Source organism: Phoxinus phoxinus, assembly GCF_949152265.1.
Source record: "Phoxinus phoxinus genome assembly, chromosome: 22".
Lineage (NCBI taxonomy): Eukaryota > Metazoa > Chordata > Actinopteri > Cypriniformes > Leuciscidae > Phoxinus > Phoxinus phoxinus.
Genome location: NC_136897.1, coordinates 24,674,610 through 24,693,511, shown reverse-complemented (window position 1 = coordinate 24,693,511; position 18,902 = coordinate 24,674,610). Strand labels below are relative to the sequence as shown.

At 37.1% G+C, this 18,902-nt stretch overlaps 2 protein-coding genes across 7 annotated transcripts; one reads left to right on the top strand and one right to left on the bottom strand.

Moving 5' to 3' along the window:
• Positions 1 to 116: 116 nt before the first annotated feature.
• LOC306991073 (bicaudal D homolog 2) lies at positions 117 to 15,292 on the bottom strand. 2 transcript variants are annotated; one of them, XM_079598556.1, is made up of 9 exons: positions 14,790 to 15,292; positions 7,979 to 8,191; positions 7,603 to 7,755; positions 6,935 to 7,375; positions 6,478 to 6,807; positions 5,705 to 6,379; positions 5,295 to 5,446; positions 3,390 to 3,636; positions 117 to 1,679 (listed from the first exon to the last, which is right to left on the bottom strand). In XM_079598556.1, exons 1-9 carry the CDS (start codon positions 15,027 to 15,029, stop codon positions 1,677 to 1,679), a joined length of 2,454 nt encoding a protein of 817 aa, XP_079454682.1. In that variant the 5' UTR covers positions 15,030 to 15,292; the 3' UTR covers positions 117 to 1,676. The 2 variants fall into 2 exon arrangements, 1 of the variants encoding a protein (XP_079454682.1); XR_013796025.1 differs by having other exon boundaries at positions 146 to 1,679; positions 2,139 to 3,636.
• A 686-nt stretch (positions 15,293 to 15,978) lies between these two features.
• LOC306991083 (uncharacterized protein) lies at positions 15,979 to 18,777 on the top strand. Of its 5 annotated transcripts, XR_013796029.1 has the most exons (10): positions 15,979 to 16,121; positions 16,248 to 16,272; positions 16,353 to 16,424; positions 17,089 to 17,157; positions 17,310 to 17,360; positions 17,488 to 17,550; positions 17,625 to 17,710; positions 18,065 to 18,140; positions 18,279 to 18,326; positions 18,421 to 18,552. XR_013796029.1 is itself a non-coding variant. In XM_079598581.1 (9 exons), the coding sequence occupies exons 1-8, from the start codon at positions 16,107 to 16,109 to the stop codon at positions 18,301 to 18,303; spliced, it is 396 nt and encodes a 131-aa protein (XP_079454707.1). In that variant the 5' UTR covers positions 15,979 to 16,106; the 3' UTR covers positions 18,304 to 18,326; positions 18,421 to 18,777. The 5 variants fall into 5 exon arrangements, 3 of the variants coding, with proteins under 3 accessions (XP_079454707.1, XP_079454708.1, XP_079454709.1); XM_079598581.1 differs by lacking the exon at positions 17,625 to 17,710 and having other exon boundaries at positions 18,421 to 18,777; XM_079598583.1 differs by lacking the exon at positions 17,625 to 17,710 and having other exon boundaries at positions 16,032 to 16,140; positions 18,421 to 18,777.
• The last annotated feature ends 125 nt before the right edge of the window (positions 18,778 to 18,902 follow it).

The following is an 18,902-nucleotide window of genomic DNA, read 5'->3' as shown; positions in this document are numbered from 1 at the left end:
TAATGTATAACGTAAAAAATATATGTATACATAGCCCATTCATACATATACATGTATACAAATTATCGTTATCTATCTATCTATCTATCTATACACACATTCAGTTAAACACAAATGCAATATTTTACATTAGTTTATTTTTTTTCTCGTTTTTTGTCAAATGAGAAATGTTAAGACAGACATGGGCCTATAATGTGTTCCTCGTGATAAACTACAGGAAATCTCAAATGTTTAGAAAAATAGCACAAAATTGAAATCAGTACTGTAAATAAAAAAACAGGTGATGTATAGCTTACACTGTACCTGTAAGATTTCAAGTAGAAATGCAAAGAGAGGCAGCACATGTGCCAATTAAAATGCATATAAACCTAGTAATTAATACTGAACGATACATTATGAATAAATATGAACCAACATATGAGGTCATTCCATACAAATGTGTAAAAATAAACTCAAAATGTCACAATAAGCTATAACATGGCGGTTTTCAGCAAATAGAAAACTATTGCATACACTCCAGAAACAGCACAAAATTGCACTTAATTTGTGGTCAAAAGAAGAAAAAAGAAAGGAAAAAGGTAATTTAAAACTTGTAATGTCTTAAATTTGAAATGGCACAAATGTTCTGAGGCAAAGTTTTCTGCTTGCTGAAATACAAACAAAATATTATCAAGGTTACACGTAGAAAAATAATGACTAACAATGTCAACAGACCGCCAACAAGAGCGCCATCAGAAATCATTTCTTCCTCAAAGGAATGTAACACACCTAATCCTTACTACCATTAAAATCTCCTAAACAAGCAATCTGAGTTGAATTTCAAAAGGAGTGTTTAATTACTATCCAAATTAGATGTTCACACTGGGCCAAATGGTTAAGATCTATAGCGAGACTGACAGAAAAAATGTTCATGAAGACAAAAAACAATAAAAGGCACAGGAGGTCTTAGGAGAGGATTATATAAAACAGATAATTAATGTCTAAAAACAAATAATGTATTGCATTGTAAAACACAAAATGCAGACCTTAATGCAGTATTTGGCAAACAATGTAAAGTATTCCAATTTGGAATCAATTTGTTTTTTTATAAACGTCTTGAATTTAACATTTCCGTGACCCACTATTAAAATTGACTCAGGTTTTCCGGTCAAAATCATTGTTCTTTTAGTGGAGTTACACCACATGATAGCAAGATAATGTTCAGTTAGTATGTTTGACTATTGAACAGAACAAGAAACATAGGCCTATTTAACATAATTGTCCTCCCTGGAGTATGCTTAGAACCTGGCAGTTAAGCATTTAAAATACTATAAACAAACAAATAGTTCTTATATTATTATTTTTTCAGTTAAATACGTAAAATTTGCCAGAGCAAAACAATAAATGTGCTAAGTATACTGAAATGTGCATCTCTTTACACAATAATAACTAATGCACTAAAAGTGCACAGTTAAAAAATAAAATAAAAACAAAGCAGAAAAAATTAAATACCACAGTAACAGTCAGAATAATGATTACATAGACCGGCCGCCTTTACATGTGAGCCAGTGTTTCCTTGCAGCCACATCCAGGGACAAATTTCTTGTTTCCAAAATTGAACCAGGCATGTGTATTCTGGACGTATAGTGTAGAGTGAAGGAAGGGGGAATAGCCATTTGCAGCCAGAGCTAATACAATTACTGCAAAATTGAGAAACAAAACAATCATCAGAATGATCACATCATAAATTATCCAAAATGTAACTTAAAGGGTTAGTTCCCCCAAAAATAAAAATTCTGTCATTAATTACTCGTTCTAAATATGTCGTTCTAAACCCGCAAGGCTTTCGTTCATCTTCGGAACCAAATCATTTTTTTAGATGAAATCTGAGAGCTTTCTTTCCCTCCATTGACAGCTACCACTTTCAAGCCCCAGAAATGTAAAAAAATATATAAAAGTAATCCATGTGACTCCAGTGGTTTAACCTCAATTTTATGAAGCAACGCAAGTGCTTTGCGATCCGAAGATGTCTTACGGGTTTGGAAGAACGACATGAAGTTAAGTAATTAATGACATAATTATTTTTAGGTGAGCTATCCCTTAAAATAATATATCCTAATAAGTTAAGTTCACATGGAAGTAGACAAAGTGAATGTTACCGTCAACAATGAGACCAGTTAGACCCATTAGTACACAGCAAAACAGAAGACTCACTCTTCCTGATGCAATGGACAGCAGGAAACAGAGGACTCACATGCATCAGACAACATGCAATCTAATACATAGATTTGAGACTGAGAGCAGATCATGCATGCTACAGTGGTTCAGAGTCACCACTGTGAAGACAACATGGACAATGTATGTTATATGCTGGCTTAATGGCTAGATGAAATAGGATGAACAAAAGACATGAAACAACATAAAATCACAGTTAAAACTATTCATCTTGGAGAAGGATAGTCTTAAATTTCTTAATGCAGTTTTCTGAACATCATCTCTAAGAAATCTTTTCACAAATATAGACATATTTAACAAAAGACCTTTCCTTTTTGTAATATTTTTAGCAAAATAATCTGCAGCATCAATTATGTCCTTTAGGGTTGCAACCTGGATTGCAAATCTCCCAGCAGGCTCAGTAAGGTGCGTCTCTGTTGGGATTACACAGATTTATTCCCACTGACACAGAGATTAACAGACTAGCTTTGTGAAACTGGGTTTAACTCAATGCCATTCAGTATTCTCAGTATTCTGTTCGAGTAGAAACATTGGATTCAAACGTTCAGACAGAAAAGCCCAATTTAGATATGGACATAGATATATATTAACATGGTTAGACATTGTCTTCAATCATTTCTTTCATCCTTGTTCATAGATATATATAAACAATATATTTGCTTGAACAAAGACACTGGAAATCAAACTAATGCATTGCATTATACATTACAGTGTGTTATGGTCATATACTGCATAATTTGCCAAATATAGTATATACCAGCACTTGTCGATACTAAAAGTTGCAAAAAATACCCAAATATTGGAGTTCACCTATAATGAAATTTTTGGAAAACTCCAAGAACAATGATAATTTTTTTCAGTGAACTAGATCGTGATAACCCTAGTAGGTAGGATGGCATTACCACACATCTATTCTCTCCAGGTAGATCTACAGAACACAAGTCAACACATCAGAACTGTTAGTTCAAACATGTTAGTGTTGTTTTGTCCCAAGCACACATACAGTAAAAGGAGTGTTAGTTAGTATGAGGATGCTGATGAGTGACAGTTACACACAGATGTTAGTCGGATCCAGCATCACACAGAATTTTATACTTCTCACTGCAGAAAACCGCAGGACTTCCAATTAGGCCGTGTGGTTGTGGTCGGTTCTTACAGGGAAGTCTGGGACTTACATGGGGGCTGGAAAAAGACAAGGGTCCTCTGCCACGCCCAGACGAAGCCTTCCCACGTCCACCTGGCCCAGCACCGGATCCTCTTCGGGATTGCTCGTGGTCAAACTCCAGATCCTCCAGTCGCTGGGTGAGGGCCAGTTTTTGCTGGATGGCCATACGCAGGAGGGAGTTCAGAGTCTTCTTCTCATCTTCCGCTGCAGCCAGCTGCCTCTGCATGTCGTCTAATTGCGTTACATACTCATCACACCTAAAGAAGAAAAAGTGAAAGAGGGATAGAGATGTAATAAACCAGATGTAGTTCCTGAATTCACCTGGGGCCTATACCATAAAGCTGGTTTAGGTGGCTAGCCCGATATGTATCAGTTTAGTTTGCGCCAACACTAGGTTTTAGGCTCCATGAAAGTGGTTTGGCTTTTAGCAGTGTTTATCGCCATAGTAACTTACGCTCCACGGCTAACTTGTTCCGGGGCAGGTTATGTTCCAGGTAAGAGGTTGCAAAATGAACTTGGACCAATCAGCTGTGAGCAACGTGACATGTCTGATGCGATAAAGTCACTCCACCTGTTTCAACTCCAAATTAAAGATCACTACACAGCAAATGATTTTTAAAGACAAAATCGCCTGGCTTTTAGTAATGCTTATTTAGAATGCTAATTTTGTATGATTTAGATATTATTTATGTAATTATTGTACCCTTAATCGATCACACATGTACAATTTTAGTTTATCAATTATTATTACGCACAGTTTAATAGAATAAATATATAAAGGTAATATAAATGCGCTTTAGAATCAATAGATAAAGCTATAAAATGACCACGTGAGCTTAAATTGTACATTTTCTCTACCTTTATCAAATGTATAAACTAACTTCACAACTTTTACTTGCACTGTTATAGCAATACTTTCTTTTAGTTGTCTTCTTTCATAGACAGCTATTTTCTTCTTGCTGTGTATATTTGTTTAAATTCTTTATATTTTTCAATCTCGTAATATTCTGCAGAAGAGAGAAGGGAATCGCGCTGCTTCTCAGTTTCAATCTTTCTTAGCATGTGATTGGTTGTTCGCCTAAACCTAAAGGTCACACCTAAACTCCTAAACTCAGAATCAAAGCTTGAGTTGACAAAGAAAGTTGATGATCAGCATCATGGTACCAACAAAGCCTGGTTGGATTGGTTTGGTTTTGTCAACTCAAAACTAATCCTGTAACCATGAGTTTATTCAACTACCAACATGGTACAGGCCCCTGGTATTAAGATGCGTTTTGGTCGATTGGATCACAAGTGGACGATTCCAAATACAGGTGTAAATGGGGTCTACAATGTTTTGAGCTTGTCCACTTTTGACCACTTCCAGAGGTAATCGAAAACGCATTCAACCGCATTGCTTTCGTGGTGTAGATGTGGTTGAATGTGTTCGTACAGCCACAAAAGACCGCCTACTGACTTAATTAGTAAACATTATGGGTAACGCACTAGACAGATGGGATTTAAACTTTGTTGGCTCAGACCCAACTTTGGTTTAAAGAAAAAAATGTTTTACCAAACGCAATGTTCTCTCACCATTCCTGATTTCTAACAGCGTTCAGCGTGGTTTTGCGGCTGTCAGAGCAGAAACAAAAGCTGCTGCTCTCCACGTTTTTCTGTCGTTTCCAGTCACGTTTATATGCAAATTTTGCAAACTTGTGCAAAGTGGTTGAAAGTGGACAAAAGAGACTAATTAAAATACCAGGGGTAAACAGGTATGTGTCTCTTTGATCTACTTGTGATCTGATGGTGTAAACAGGGCCTAAGTAACCCTACTGTTTTCTGGACAGTAGCAGGGATAATGGAGGAGTTACTTGATTAGGGCGAGCCAGACATTGAAAGCAGGAAGTGAAAACTCTCAGATGTGTTTTTGTTTTACCTGGTGGCGAACATTGCCCTGAGAGAGGAGAAAGTGGCAGCATCTTCTTTAAGAGCCTTCAGCTCGTTCCTCAACTTCATTATGGTTTCAGTGACCATGGCCTTTTCAGTCTCATATTTGCTCTTCAAGTTTGCCAGGGCAACCTCAGCTGTCTAAAGAGGGACAGAACCACACCACAGTTCAGAGCTCTTAATATACAATGATAATAATAATCATTACATTTATATAGCGCTTTTCTCGACACTCAAAGCGTTTAACATAGAAGGGGGAATCTCCTCAACCACCACCAATGTGCAGCATCCACTTGGATGATGCAAAGAAGATCTCAGTCAATCCATTTGAATGATCAACAACAAGCTCAATATTCTGGCGTCATACATTCATGCCAAGCTAATCTTTTTAATTCTCACCTGTTTGTTGGCCTTGAGCACAGTCCTCAGCGTGGCAATCTGTTCTCGCTTAGTGCTCAGCAGGGACTTGAGCTTCAAAATCTCCTCCATGCAAGCAGCTTGGTCTTTATCTGCCACTGCGGCCAACTCTAGGGAAGCAACTCTTTGCCTGGACAGTTCTGTGGTACGGTCCACCGCCTTCTGCAAGTAGCGGATCTGATCCCGAATTATTGCTACCAGGTTGTAGATGTCCATTGGTTCAGGACGGGGATCTTCTCTGACTGCTGTCCCAGAAGTTGAGCTGTCAACAGTGGTGGAGTTGGACCTGGGTGCCTGGGCTGTGCTGTCGCTGGTTTGCGTCAATGTAGACTGCCGATCTTTACGTTCAGTCTTGTTTCCTTTACCCTCTTTGTAGAAATCAAGCATGACACGATTCGGGGTTTCATTGTTGCACATGCAGACGTGGTGGTAGAGGTTTGCAAGCTCTTCGCTAAAGGCAACAAGTTCATCCTGGGCCACGCTGAGACTGCCCTCGGTCTCACCCGCGACTGCACTCACTTCCTTTAGCTCCTTTTCCAACCGAACGACTTGATCACGATCTGTACGGCTGCTGCTCTCCAACTGAGACACTTGAACACTGAGGTCACGCACCTGTCCCTCTAGTCGTGCCCGTACCTCCTCATGCTCAGCCTTCATCTAGAATCATACATAAACGTTGCCACACAATGTACCATCAACTAATTAATGAAACAAATAATATTGAACAAAACTCGACTTTTCTCAGTCCCACTCACCTCATCATGCTCCGACTTTAGTCCCTTAAGCTCCTCCCTCAGTTCACCTGCCTCTCCTATGGCTACCTCATACTTGCAGCGAAGTATCTCTGGCCCGTTGATATCCAGCTCATAATAGTCCACATCATTGTCCTCTCGACTGTCGCGCTCTCGCTCACTGTCCAGTGCCGAATGTCGCTCCTTGCCTGCCTGAAGTCTTCTCATTGCGCCCAAATCATCGGTAAGTCTCGTCATGGCTTCCTGCTGTTCGGCCAATGCGCCTCGAGCATGCTCTAACTGCTTCTGAGAGTCCTGTAAAGTGGTGAGAAGAGCTACCTTCTCTCGCTCTACCTGCAGGGGGAAATAAAGGGGGAAAATGCTACATTTTCAGCAGTTTGACCATATCAATGAATTAACCAAACTGTCAAAGGCCAATAAAGTGCAATTGTATTTGCAGCATACTCAAAGATGGCTATACCTGTAAGAGCTGTTGCTTGAGTTTCTGGATCTCTGAAATGTTCAGCTCGGTCAACAAGTCATCCACCAGACTTGGTGCGGGACGGAAATTTTCACCTCTCTTGGGTGAAGACAATCTGTTATCTTCATCGTTACCCTCACAGACTTTAGCAAATCCATTTTCAAATGTCAGAATGGCATCGTCGTTATTAGGTTCGTCTGCATTCAGTTTAAGCCCGTCCAATGAGCTGGCAAGGAGGGAGTCTCCCAAGGTCATGTGATGTGTCAATTCTTTTCGAAGAGCTGCTTTCTGCTCCCGCTCGGTTTTTACGGTTTCTAGAGCCTCCGTAAGCTGACGCTCAGCTATTTCGCGTAACCGAACAGCGTCCTCTAGCTGGCTGTTTAGGTACTGTACTTCCTCTTCCAAACGCCGATTCTCATGCTTGAGTCCCTCAAACTCCACCTTTGGAAGAGGTCAGAGATTACAAGATTGTAACATAAGCAAGCCAAAAACAGCAAAGACGTGTATACATGCAACTTTGTGGAAGCAGACACTTTCATCCAAAGTACATGGTGATTGTGCATGTTTTGCTCCTTGTGGGACTGGAACCATCAACCTCTCGATTATTAATCGTGAGCTTTGGTTACTCTTCCACACCACACCACCCCTTAAATGTCAATACTACTAACCTGACCCTGTTTAAGGGTGGAGACTTGTTTCTGCAGGCTGATGTTCTCCTCCTCCAGTTCAGTGTAGTCTTGCAGCAGACGAGACTCTCGGATCTTGTACTCTCGAATGTCGTCACGCAGACGACTGCGCTGCAGCTCCACAATCTCATTATTCTTAATGGAACAAATGTTCATGGAAAAAATCAATGAATCTATATGCACATAACTGGGGGCATAAGTCACTGGGTTTGTTTGTATGACCACATAGATATAAGTTGACAGTATAATATTAGTCTATTTATCCTTGCAACCTTTGCTGTTGAGTACATTATTATCTGAACAACATTAATAAATGTTTAAGTTGCAAATACTTAACGAAACCCTCTACTGCACGAACCTCTCTCAGCTCGAGGGCATGGCTGGCCAGACGTTCGTTCTCAGCCTGGGTGCTGGTGAGAGTGTTTTTTGTTTGTCGTAGGTCACCCTGCAGTTCCTGTACTCTCTGCTCATAGTACGCCTCTTTAGATGCCGACTCCAGGATGAGGGACTCCTCCCTGCTTTCCCCGTCTGCAGCCACCTTTTTATGGGTGGAGTGAACCTGGCCATATGCCTGTGTGAACATGATCAGGGAGAGATCAGAGTTAGAATTATAACGTCCATCAAGGTCTAGCGCTATGCTACAAACAAAATTAATGGTTCATAATCTTAACTGTACTAAAGAAACACTATGGAATATATGGGGTAGAAGTTAAATGGCTAAATGTAATTGACCCAGGAACGGTAAATGTTTTGACTATTGAGGGAAATAAATAAGATTTATGTTCATTTGAAGACATGCTAACAGCAACATGTCTTATCTCATGCAACTTCTATGTGTGGTTTATATTGGTTGACAGCTATCTTCACTATTTATCAGCCAAAATTCTTCAACACACATCTACAAATAAGAGTGTGGTTCTCTCATCTCTGCTTAACACATTTTACCATTTTTAAATCCATTCTGCAGATTTGCCCCACATCTCAGGATTCCCACAGACAGTTTAGTTTTGATGTTGGTCATTTTGTAAGACTCAAAGATACATTTCCTGGAAACTGATGATGTAACTGGCTAGAGACAAAACTAGTTGAATTCTATCCAAGAGCTCTTATTATCTCTTTTTCTCCCTTCTAAATCTGTGTGCCAGTCTGAATGATGTCATTGGCATGCTACAGCCTGACTGAGTTGCCACACACACACACACAACAGTAAATGTTAACGGCTCCATTAGTGCTGCTGGACTGGAATTTTTGAAAATAAAACCTCAAAAAAAACTTTTCACACTTTGAATGGTTTAATTTATGTATTAATCATGTATTAACATAATTATGTATTGATTTATGACAACGTACATTTATGAAAGTCGTGAGTATTGCCACCACAGTGTATTTTCCAACACACCTCAAATTATGTATTATTAGCATTTTGTGATGGAAATGATTGTGGTGGAAAAATAACATTTTCAAAATCAATGGAATGAAATGGCAAACTCTTTTGTCTCGCCAAGTCTAGTTTCATAGCTAGTATTTTATGCATCATTAATACGCTCAATTAAATTTAACTAAGTTTGTTCAGTAGTATTTTCCTCCTTTTACATTGTTTAATACCAAGCACTATTAGGAGCTAAATTGTTGTGTTGGAAATGATGCCACAACTGTGGGTTAATTATAATTATATAATAATTTTATATAATTCTATAATTTCAGTTATTTTCACACAATGATCATAGTAGTTTTTCAATGTAATAATGCATATTTAAAATAATTATGTTTTACACACTATGTATATTGGCTTATATTTGATCATCTGAGTCTGGGACAAGCGTAAAACAATAACATTGAAAGATAAAGGGCATTTGAATAAAATAAAGTAAAAATATATCAAGGCACAGAAAAAAAGCTGATGCCAGTTTTAATGCAAATCAACCCATGAGAAATAAAAGTGCCTGTAAGTAAGTTGAAGAAACATCCATTAGCGACACTGGACGACAGAAAGAGAAGTGGAAATGGTGTCAGCGCTAAGTCCTCCTCCTGCCACAGCAGCTGCTGCTAAGATCTGGCAACTGTCCACCTGTCACTCTGGGTTGCCAAGACATTTCTTTAGAAGTTTATTCTGATTCCAGAACAGAGATTCCACGGATAAAGGCCATGCTAACATACAGACCTCCACTGTTTGTTTCTCTCTATTCACTAACTAATGATTTGAAAAAATATATATTTTTTAATGATATTATCCTCTATTTTTTAAAACATATATGACACAATATTTCTGTACAGCATAAACTAATTCCTATCTGAGAATCTACTTCAAATTCTTAGTATTTCTCTGCTTAAACCCACCTAGATTTGCATTAGGAGTGTACTCCATTGAACCAGTACCAAGAAAAGGCCATGTTAAATGTATCAATGCCAGTGCTGTAGTAAAATAAGGCTGCCGTTGAGACTTCAGCAACAAGATTAAGCTTTGATGTTAGGCTGCAAGACTTCTCACCTGCGCAGAACAAATCCTCAACACAGCTGTTCAGTTCAGTTCCTACAACCTAGAAGAGAATTAGCATTCAAGCGCCTACTTTTCATTCATTGTTTTCAATTTCTAACAAGTTGTTAGCAGAGCAGTTTTCAGTTTATGAGTAATAAAAAGTCTGTACTTGAAGAGAATAAAGAGAAAAATAACATTTTTAAAAAATAAACTTGTCTGGATAGGCGAGTAATTGACTGTTGGAGTTCTTAGTAACAATTTATATTGTACAACAAAACAAAAAGTACGGTAGTAGCCTAGACTTTAAGTAATGTTAACCACAGATCTTATTTTATTCATAAATCTGGTAATCTAAAAGTCCATTTGAAATTCCATTGGGAATCCACAGTGAATTATCCTTCCGGGTTGGAATACAAATTGACGTCATGACTGATCTTCTCTAACAACAACAACAAAAAACGCTTGCCAACGACAGCTGATTCAGAAACCAGACAAGCTTTGCTCTGTGTGAGTTGACAGAGGCTTGGTTTGCGGAGTATTAAGCGATATCATCTGACTCTTCTCTAGTGATTACTCAGATTTCAGTCATATCAGCATTGATATCACATGAAAATAGTTGAACATTGACAGTCTAAAAATAAAATCTACTTGAGGTTCACATCTTGTTTTAAAATGGCAAATGCATAAAAAATGACAGATGAGCAATCCATCAGTGCCTGGGCCTACTTCCTAAAAGTTTACATGAGCAAGTCTTCATTTTTCAAATACGTTTCTCACAAGTTACTGAAAAGAGGAAATTATAGATAGGCAAAAAGAACTAGCTTCACATAGCCAACTAGATGCATCTGAACCAAAAGTTAGTTTGGTTTTTATGTGGCGTTTAGTGATGTTTATCTAAAATAAAATGCGAATATAAGTCACACTTTTTTTATTATCTGAAATGTGCAGCAACTTATATAATGCAATAATGTCAAGCACTCTAAACATAAAGCACACACAGTGTCCGTCTACTACCAGCTGTATAGAAAATACTTACAAAACAGCAGAAATGTAGACTTTGTAGTTAAAATAGTACATCTTAAAGTAATAACTTGGCAAACGCAGAGACTAGGAAGTGTTAAGCTGGACTCGAACCTCTGTCAAACTCTTTTACACTACAGCTCCATGTGTTGGTGGTGTAAATACACATTATCTCAAGACCTTATCATCAGGTAAAAAATGTGCATTTACACTCTAGAATCCTACATCATGCATGTAAAATCAGATAAAATTGCAAATCTTGATCAAAAAGAACATTCCACTTAGAAAACTGCCGTTTTTCCATCGCTAGGCTTAAGAAACCTCAAATATTTACTCTTCCGCTTCTTTAAATAGTCACAAACCCTATAAACCACAGCAGCCTGCAGATAGGCTGTATCAACCCTACGGTGAGGGAGTCCCAGCCCTGCAGCTGTGGACCCACCACACTGATGCAGACTCTATTCTCACCTCCCCCTTGTTACAGGAGACTGAAACGTTACCATTCTTTCACACTTTAAACCCTTTCTGATGGACTGCACAGCTGACAAAGTCTTTCATTCTGGTTAGGACACAAATTCAACCTGAACACAAATCTGAGCAGTTGTGTAAATACTTTTGCCACTGTTTATTTGACATATGGCTGTGGTGGGCTCAGACTTCCTTCAGCACAACGAACAAGCCCAGAAAATGCCCACCAAATTCAACATTATCAACATACACTTCTTTTCACTTTCAGAAATAGAGATGAACAACATATTGGTGATGTTATAGGTACTGGCTATTCATAGCATTATTTTCATTGATTAATATATTAAGGCCTCGATATACTACGAAATTGAAGAACAAACCGGTGTGACGTCATTTCGAACATAATCAGGCCAAAATTAAGTTTGTTTTGGGAGTTCGAAAGAGCTTGCCAAAACAAACTTTCCGAAAAAGTTAGCTCTAGCTAGTAGTAAACACCTTCGAAACACCATTGGTCCTTGGCTATTACTTAATAGGTAGGTGTGTTATGAGGCTCTGCCTTCTTTCGTTCTTGACATGGAAATCGAGGTCAGACGTCCGCAAGTAAAAACATGCGCACAATGGAGAAAATGAAGTTGTAATTCTAATTGAAAGATATACTGACACTGCTTTTTCATGTTTACTACTGTAAAGCTGATTGCTTTTAAGCAATCTATTGTATAAAGTGCTATATAAATAAACGTGTTATATTAGGGTTGGTAAGTATAAGAGAATTCCTTTAAGAACATTTTATAAAAAAACGTACCGACGCCAAACTTTGGAATTTGGAAAAGTATAATAAAATAAATATCTATAACTCTGCCTCCCTGTGCTAGCTGTGTGTTTGGTCATATTGACTTAACCTAGAAACAGATTTTATGGTCATCTTGCATAAGGATGCTAATCTTGACAAGACTGCATCTTACTATGCTTAGAGAGTGTTTAAAGAATGAGTTAATGTACGTGTATGTGTGCAAAAAGGTGTGAGAGCAGATCCGATATACTTGAGTGGGATTAACTCATCTCCTCTCTTCACCTCACCCTCCATCTGACCCAGCGCGTCTGAGCCTTGATCGCTACACGTATCTTTGGCCACGTTCAAAAATTATTACATTTGAAATAAATAAATAAATAGTTACTAATAATTTACATTTTATGTGTTATTACTAATAACAGATAAAATGTAAATTTTAACCTAAAACTTTAATGTGGAACAAAGGAAAAATGTTCATGGATACAATTTGTAACCATAAAAATTGACAATGTATTATATTAATATTTTATATTATTTTTGTTAATTAAATGACTCATGCAAAATAATCTGCCTACTAATCTGATTTCATGCACTGACCTACAGAAGTATTTTAGTAGCTTGGAATGATACACAAAAGCATTTATAAACAAAAAGAGTTTCATAGCAACCCCTCAATGACACCCCTATGTGAGTTGGACGGTGGACATTAGTAAAGCGGCAAGCCTAAGGTGCTTTTTTTAGCCCGATTTCTTTGCAGATCTTCTTACTAGATGACGAAGACTGCATCCTTTATTTAGAGCCGTGCAGAAAAGATTACAGCAGAAGGAAGTATATACAGAACCGAGAAAAGCTCTAAATAAACTAATTCTACAGTTAGGATTAATGTCCAAGCTTTGCAGCATGTTTGTGCTGTTGACAGAAAGTTGTAAGGGAAAAGGAGAGAAAGAGAGAGAGAGAGAGAGAGAGAGAGAGAGAGAGAGAGAGAGAGAGAGAGAGAGAGAGAGAGAGAGAGAGAGTAGATGTGCAGAGTTGCTATTAAGAACCCATTCAAAAGTTGACTTGAAAAAGAAACAATTAATATACAAACTACATCCCAATCTAGGTTTCAGTCACACACACACACACACACACACACACACACACACACACACACAACTGACTTCTTGTCTCACATCAACATCTCACTTCTTGTCATTGTTTCATTATCGGTCTCTAATCAACATCACATGACTAATCTATTTACACTAGTTTAGAATGCTGAATGTACAATATATAATGTATAAAAGGATTTCATGAGCCTTCTTTAAAATGTAAAAATTAATATCCTGCTTTTCCATAGATAAAAGGCAGGATTTCCTGAGGCCTTTTTTAAGGGTACTGTGATGAAAACAAACAAGGATTGCTTTGAATTCTAAAATAAATGTATTTGTATTGAAAGTATAGCCTTTGTTTACAGCAATATATATTGTCTGTATAAATCACTTGTGTTGACATTGACATTATTGGTAGTGATATTGTCAGAAAATGTCTGATTTCTTGAGGTCTACCAATAAGTTTGTTATTATTATTATTATCAATACCAACGTTGATTTTTTTTTGTTTAAACTCTAATAAAGATATGCAAAGAAAACTGATATTAAACTAAATATTTTTCCTTTCCGATACAATAATAAACAGTCTAATCACGGATTAGTCTACAACAACATATACATTTTATGCATTATTTAAGAAAATGAACAATGAATTTGTAGCAAATTAGTTTTCAAAAGCAGACCTACAAATTTTCAATGAAGTCAATTCAATTCCTTGCATGCACAATCATTTTAAATACAATTTGAGGTTAGATCACACCACATTACAGTTTAAACAGAATGCCAGTTTTATATTTTTATTACAGCAAACAACTAACATTTGACCGCTGACGTCATTTGTATCATCTTATCAAATCAACAAGTTAATTTTTAAATGAAGTGTCATTTGTACAGTACAGTACACTTCAATGCAAGGGGCATGATCAAAATGATGCCTATAAAAATTAAATGTAATTAACACTTAGGCCTACTTTACATAATATTTACATTTAAAAAAATCAGTAAATAATTTCTGCATCAACAATTAACAAGGCTGTCAACCGACTGATACTGATCATCTCAAAATGGCGAAATATCGGCTGATTTATCGATATTTCTTACTCCACACGCCCTGTTATTTATGGCACTTTCCATATTTTGTGAAGTAAGCTACACTGTTAAGAACAATGAATGATGGACATAAAATGAGTGAACAATATAACAATGGGTGGAGACACAGACCGATACACTTTCCTTTAGTGCGCCGCTACTCGCAACAAAAAACCGTTACTTTTAAAAAACAAGTAGCAACATTTTAATCGGTTATTGTATGAGTTGGTTTCACCTCTTTGAGCTGATCCAGCTCTCGTCTGACGGTCTCATATTCGCTCTCCAGATCTTCAAAGCGTTGTTTCATCTGCTGGTTCTCCTCCAGCACCACGAGCCCGTACTCCGCAGCCTGGATCTTCTCCCGGCTCGTCTCGCTCAGTTCCCGCGTCAGGCGCTCGATCTCCGCGCGGAGCCAGTTAGGCCCGGCCTCCGTGACCAGCTGCGCCTCGGGACACCCGTCCTCATCCCCGGACATGTCTGCCTTCACCCGGCACAGTCTAATACAGGCGATAACGGACCGAGCCCGTTAATTCCTCCCTCTCAACCATGAAGTTGATCCCCAATCTGAGGTACATGAAGTTTATTAAATGCACTATTCTTCAAGTCAAGTTTAAAATGAAATCTTATAAACTTATTCCCCATGTTTCAACGTATAACTCCATGATTTCCTCTTGTTCTGATGTCATTCCTGAGATTAGGAGGGGAACTCGGTTTGCTGTGAGATCATCCAGCAGGAATACGAAGTGATTTTGTCACTCCTGTTTTATGGGTAATGTAGTTCCATTCACTCATGCATGAGCCGTATTAGGGCTGGTGCTTGACTACAACACCCACAATGCTTTGTGTTCTGTACACGAAGGCAACACAGGACGCGCAGATGGTTCACTGACTGAATGCCAAACTCAACCAAATGTTGCTCAATGCCTCCATCTGCTGATCATGGGAATATATTAGGTTGTGTATAGCAGATGCCAAAGTCCCCCATGCATGTAGTTTATACTAGGCCTACGTTTTACCAGGTACTTTCCTTAAATATAAAGGCAAATAGCCTATAGCCTGTTTTATGTATAACGACCTATTTGTTCTTTGAGTGAAAAGGTCATTCAAATCTGAAAAAGGTGAAATAAAAAAAACATGAATTAAAAAATAACAATAAGCATGATGATATTATAAACAGACCATTGTTTCTAAGGCTTTTATATTATATAGGCCTATCATAATTGGATTTGTTTTTAGAAAATATTTATTTTGTATTATTAATGATTGACAGTTTTGCTTTTTCTAACCACAAAATATATATTAAATTCCTCTTAATCTGTCTGCTTTCCTCGAGGTTTGAATCCCTGCTCAACCTCTGAAATTTGGTGTAGGCTAATTGTCTGCCATTGTGTTCAAGATATGCTAGCATCAGCTTTTCTTTCATGTTGCCACAACAATTGCATGTGATTATAGAACAGAACGGGGGTTGCCCATCAATCTGAAAGTGAAAATATACTTCATGCCAAGCCATCTCTGCCATTAAATCACACTTGAGTGAGTCGACGCAGAATTAATGAGAATTAAAAAGGTGAACTATCAATCCAATGGTAAGCTTCTGTTTTGTTCTTTCTTATAGGCTACTATATATAAGAAAGAATAATTCAATAGTACAGACTCAGTTAATATTGTACAATGTCTACTTATGTCTTTATAGGGTGCTTTGGATTTTTACAACCACTGTAAGTTTGCTATCAGAACTATTTTAAATCAAAACTGAAAGTTTATACATATTTATGATAGTTATTGACTTTCCCCGCAGATAAATATTACCACTTTTTCTCTATCTGCTTTGGCATTGGCTGTGGACTATTACTGTACAGGCCATTAAGAAGTAAGAAGTATTTTTTTTTTTTTTCCAGTATGCATACTATGAAGAGTAGTGAAGTCACGAGTTAAGTGAAGTCACGAGTGAAGAAGGGTGTGGTTTACTGAAACTATCATTTACAATATATTTTTTCAGAATTAAAGGCCCGTTCACACTAAGAACGATATAAGATAACCATAACTATAGCACCCAACGAACGATAACACTGTTTATTCTATGCGCCTCTGCAGTTCTGTCATCTGCAGCTTTAAATGCTCGTGCTCGTTAAAGCAGGATCGATTCTGATTGGCTGTCGCTGGCTGCGTCCAAAATCGCATACTTTCTTGAGTAGGCTATGCACTTTTTGTGAATAAGTAATTACTTCACGACCGCTAAAAAAACAAGTATATTTCAACGATATCGTTTTTCTGTGCGATTATTTTATATTTAGAATGATATATTTATATTATTATAATAAATATGATTATATTTAGAAGAACTATATCTTTATCGTGATGGTGTGAACAGGACTTAGCCTATATTTCTTTTTTCCACAAAATCTTACACACGAGGAAAACACTTTCAAAAGGTTTGTTTGAAGTGTTTTTAATGACAAAAAAAAGTGTCACCATATACTATATACACCATATACTTTAAGTCAATAATTTATCAAAATGTTAATCTTTTCCAGACATTGTGGTGCCTTCAGTTCTCGGTGTGTTCTTCACCGTAGTGTTTGAATGTGTGGGTGCCAGCATTGGTAAGATGTGTTGTTAAAACTTATCAAATTAATGAGAGTGGAAAGTGGAAGATGTGAAATGTATCTAATCTAAATACATGCACAACTTGGATTAAAATGCCATTAAAATGCAATTTACCTATGTTGAAAATTTGATTTAACTTTTTTAACAGGTTTGCCAGCACATACCAGAAGATGTAAGGGTCGACCTTACCACTGGAAAGGTTACTCTTTACTTAACTTTTTTTATAATCTTCAGACAAGTTGCCCATTCTTCTATCAGGCTATTTGACAAATATATATATAATTAATTTTATTTTTATTTTTTATAAAATATATTATTTTCTACAGATGTCATCTGGGGTTATTGTATGGCTCTCTTTGTGACCATCCTCCATCTCAGGTCTTATAATGGTATGTTAACCACACATCTTCATATCATAAGGTTTGTTAGTGTCCTGAACCCACGCTGCGCCTCTTCCTTTCAGCTCTATCTTCAAGATGGTGCCTCTGATACATTTTGGAATTACTGTATATTTTATAAATTCAGTACTCTACTGTTCAAAAGTTTGGGGTCAGTAAGATTTTTTCAAAATAAATAAATAAATAAATACTTTTATTCAGCAAGGATTAAATTGAAGATACTGTGTATATAGCCTATTTCTAGTTTCAAATGCTGTCCGAACTTCTATTTATAAAAAAATATCACTGTTTCCTCAAAATGAAGTTTGGAGTAATGAAACTGAAAATTAAGCTTTGCCAATATTTGACAATATTACTGTTTTTACTGTACTTTTGATTAAATAAATGCAGCCTTGATGATCATAAGAGACTTCTTTCTAAAACATAAAATAATCTTACCGACCCTAAACTTTTAAACGGTACTATATTTAATGCAATAAGTTCTTCATTTTTTTTTTTTTTCCAGTTTATACTCTGTCTTGTGGCGCGGGCCTCACTGTGTTTGCCTTAAGAGGAGCAATACGCAAATATAATGCTCTACGGTGAGAACATTTTCTTGATCATGTATTGGACCTTTCATATGAACTACTGTATACTGCAGGGATTCATCATGTGTGGCATTGGGGTGGCTCTTGAGGTCACCCAAGAGAGATTTAATTTGTTCCTGTTTTTTAAAACAGGAAGAGATGGCGTTACTATGGCTGAAATTAAGTTAGTGTTCACTAAAGGTAAGAAAGGAAAATTTTAATTGATTTAACTTTACCATAATTAGTATAGTATGTGTATTTCCAGAAATATGATCATTGTCAATGTCTGTTGCAGGTGTCCATTTGTGCATTCATCCCTTTATATCAAAGCAAATGTGAATTAATGTTGTACTAATTTCAATATCTGCCTTTAAAACGATGGTTTAATATTTTTTCATTATTTATGTTACCTTTTACATTTTGCTGTTTCGTGTTCTATGTAACTTTTGTCCCTCTAGCGGCTAAAAACAAAACTGCATGTATTTTGAGGAAGAACATGTTTAGTTTGTGCTTCGGCTCTGTGTGACTGTGCAGATGAATATGAGCCTTCACAATAGATAATGCTTTACTATGAACTCTGTTTGAGAGCTATGGCAAAATTGATGTTTTAAATAAAATAAAATTACTCACCTGTTGAGTATTTAAAACACCATCTCACCATCTCCAGAAAGGTAAGCCCTTGTTGATTCTCATAATATTACGCACTCGGTCGCGATCTCTTTTTGCCAGCAGACTCTCCACGGTTCGGCTTTTTTTTTTTAAACGGGTGATTTTGAG

Coding starts and splice junctions, on each gene's coding strand:
- LOC306991073 (XM_079598556.1), bottom strand. CDS start 15,029: ATGTCCGGGGATGAGGACGGGTGTCCCGAGGCGCAGCTGGTCACGGAG. Junction 6,808..6,934: donor TCAAGCAACAGCTCTTACAG/GTATAGCCATCT, acceptor TTCCCCCTGCAG/GTAGAGCGAGAGAAGGTAGC. Junction 3,637..5,294: donor AGGGCAATGTTCGCCACCAG/GTAAAACAAAAA, acceptor TTTCTTCTTTAG/GTGTGATGAGTATGTAACGC.
- LOC306991083 (XM_079598581.1), top strand. Junction 17,158..17,309: donor ATGTGTGGGTGCCAGCATTG/GTAAGATGTGTT, acceptor CTTTTTTAACAG/GTTTGCCAGCACATACCAGA. Junction 18,141..18,278: donor CGCAAATATAATGCTCTACG/GTGAGAACATTT, acceptor TTTTTAAAACAG/GAAGAGATGGCGTTACTATG.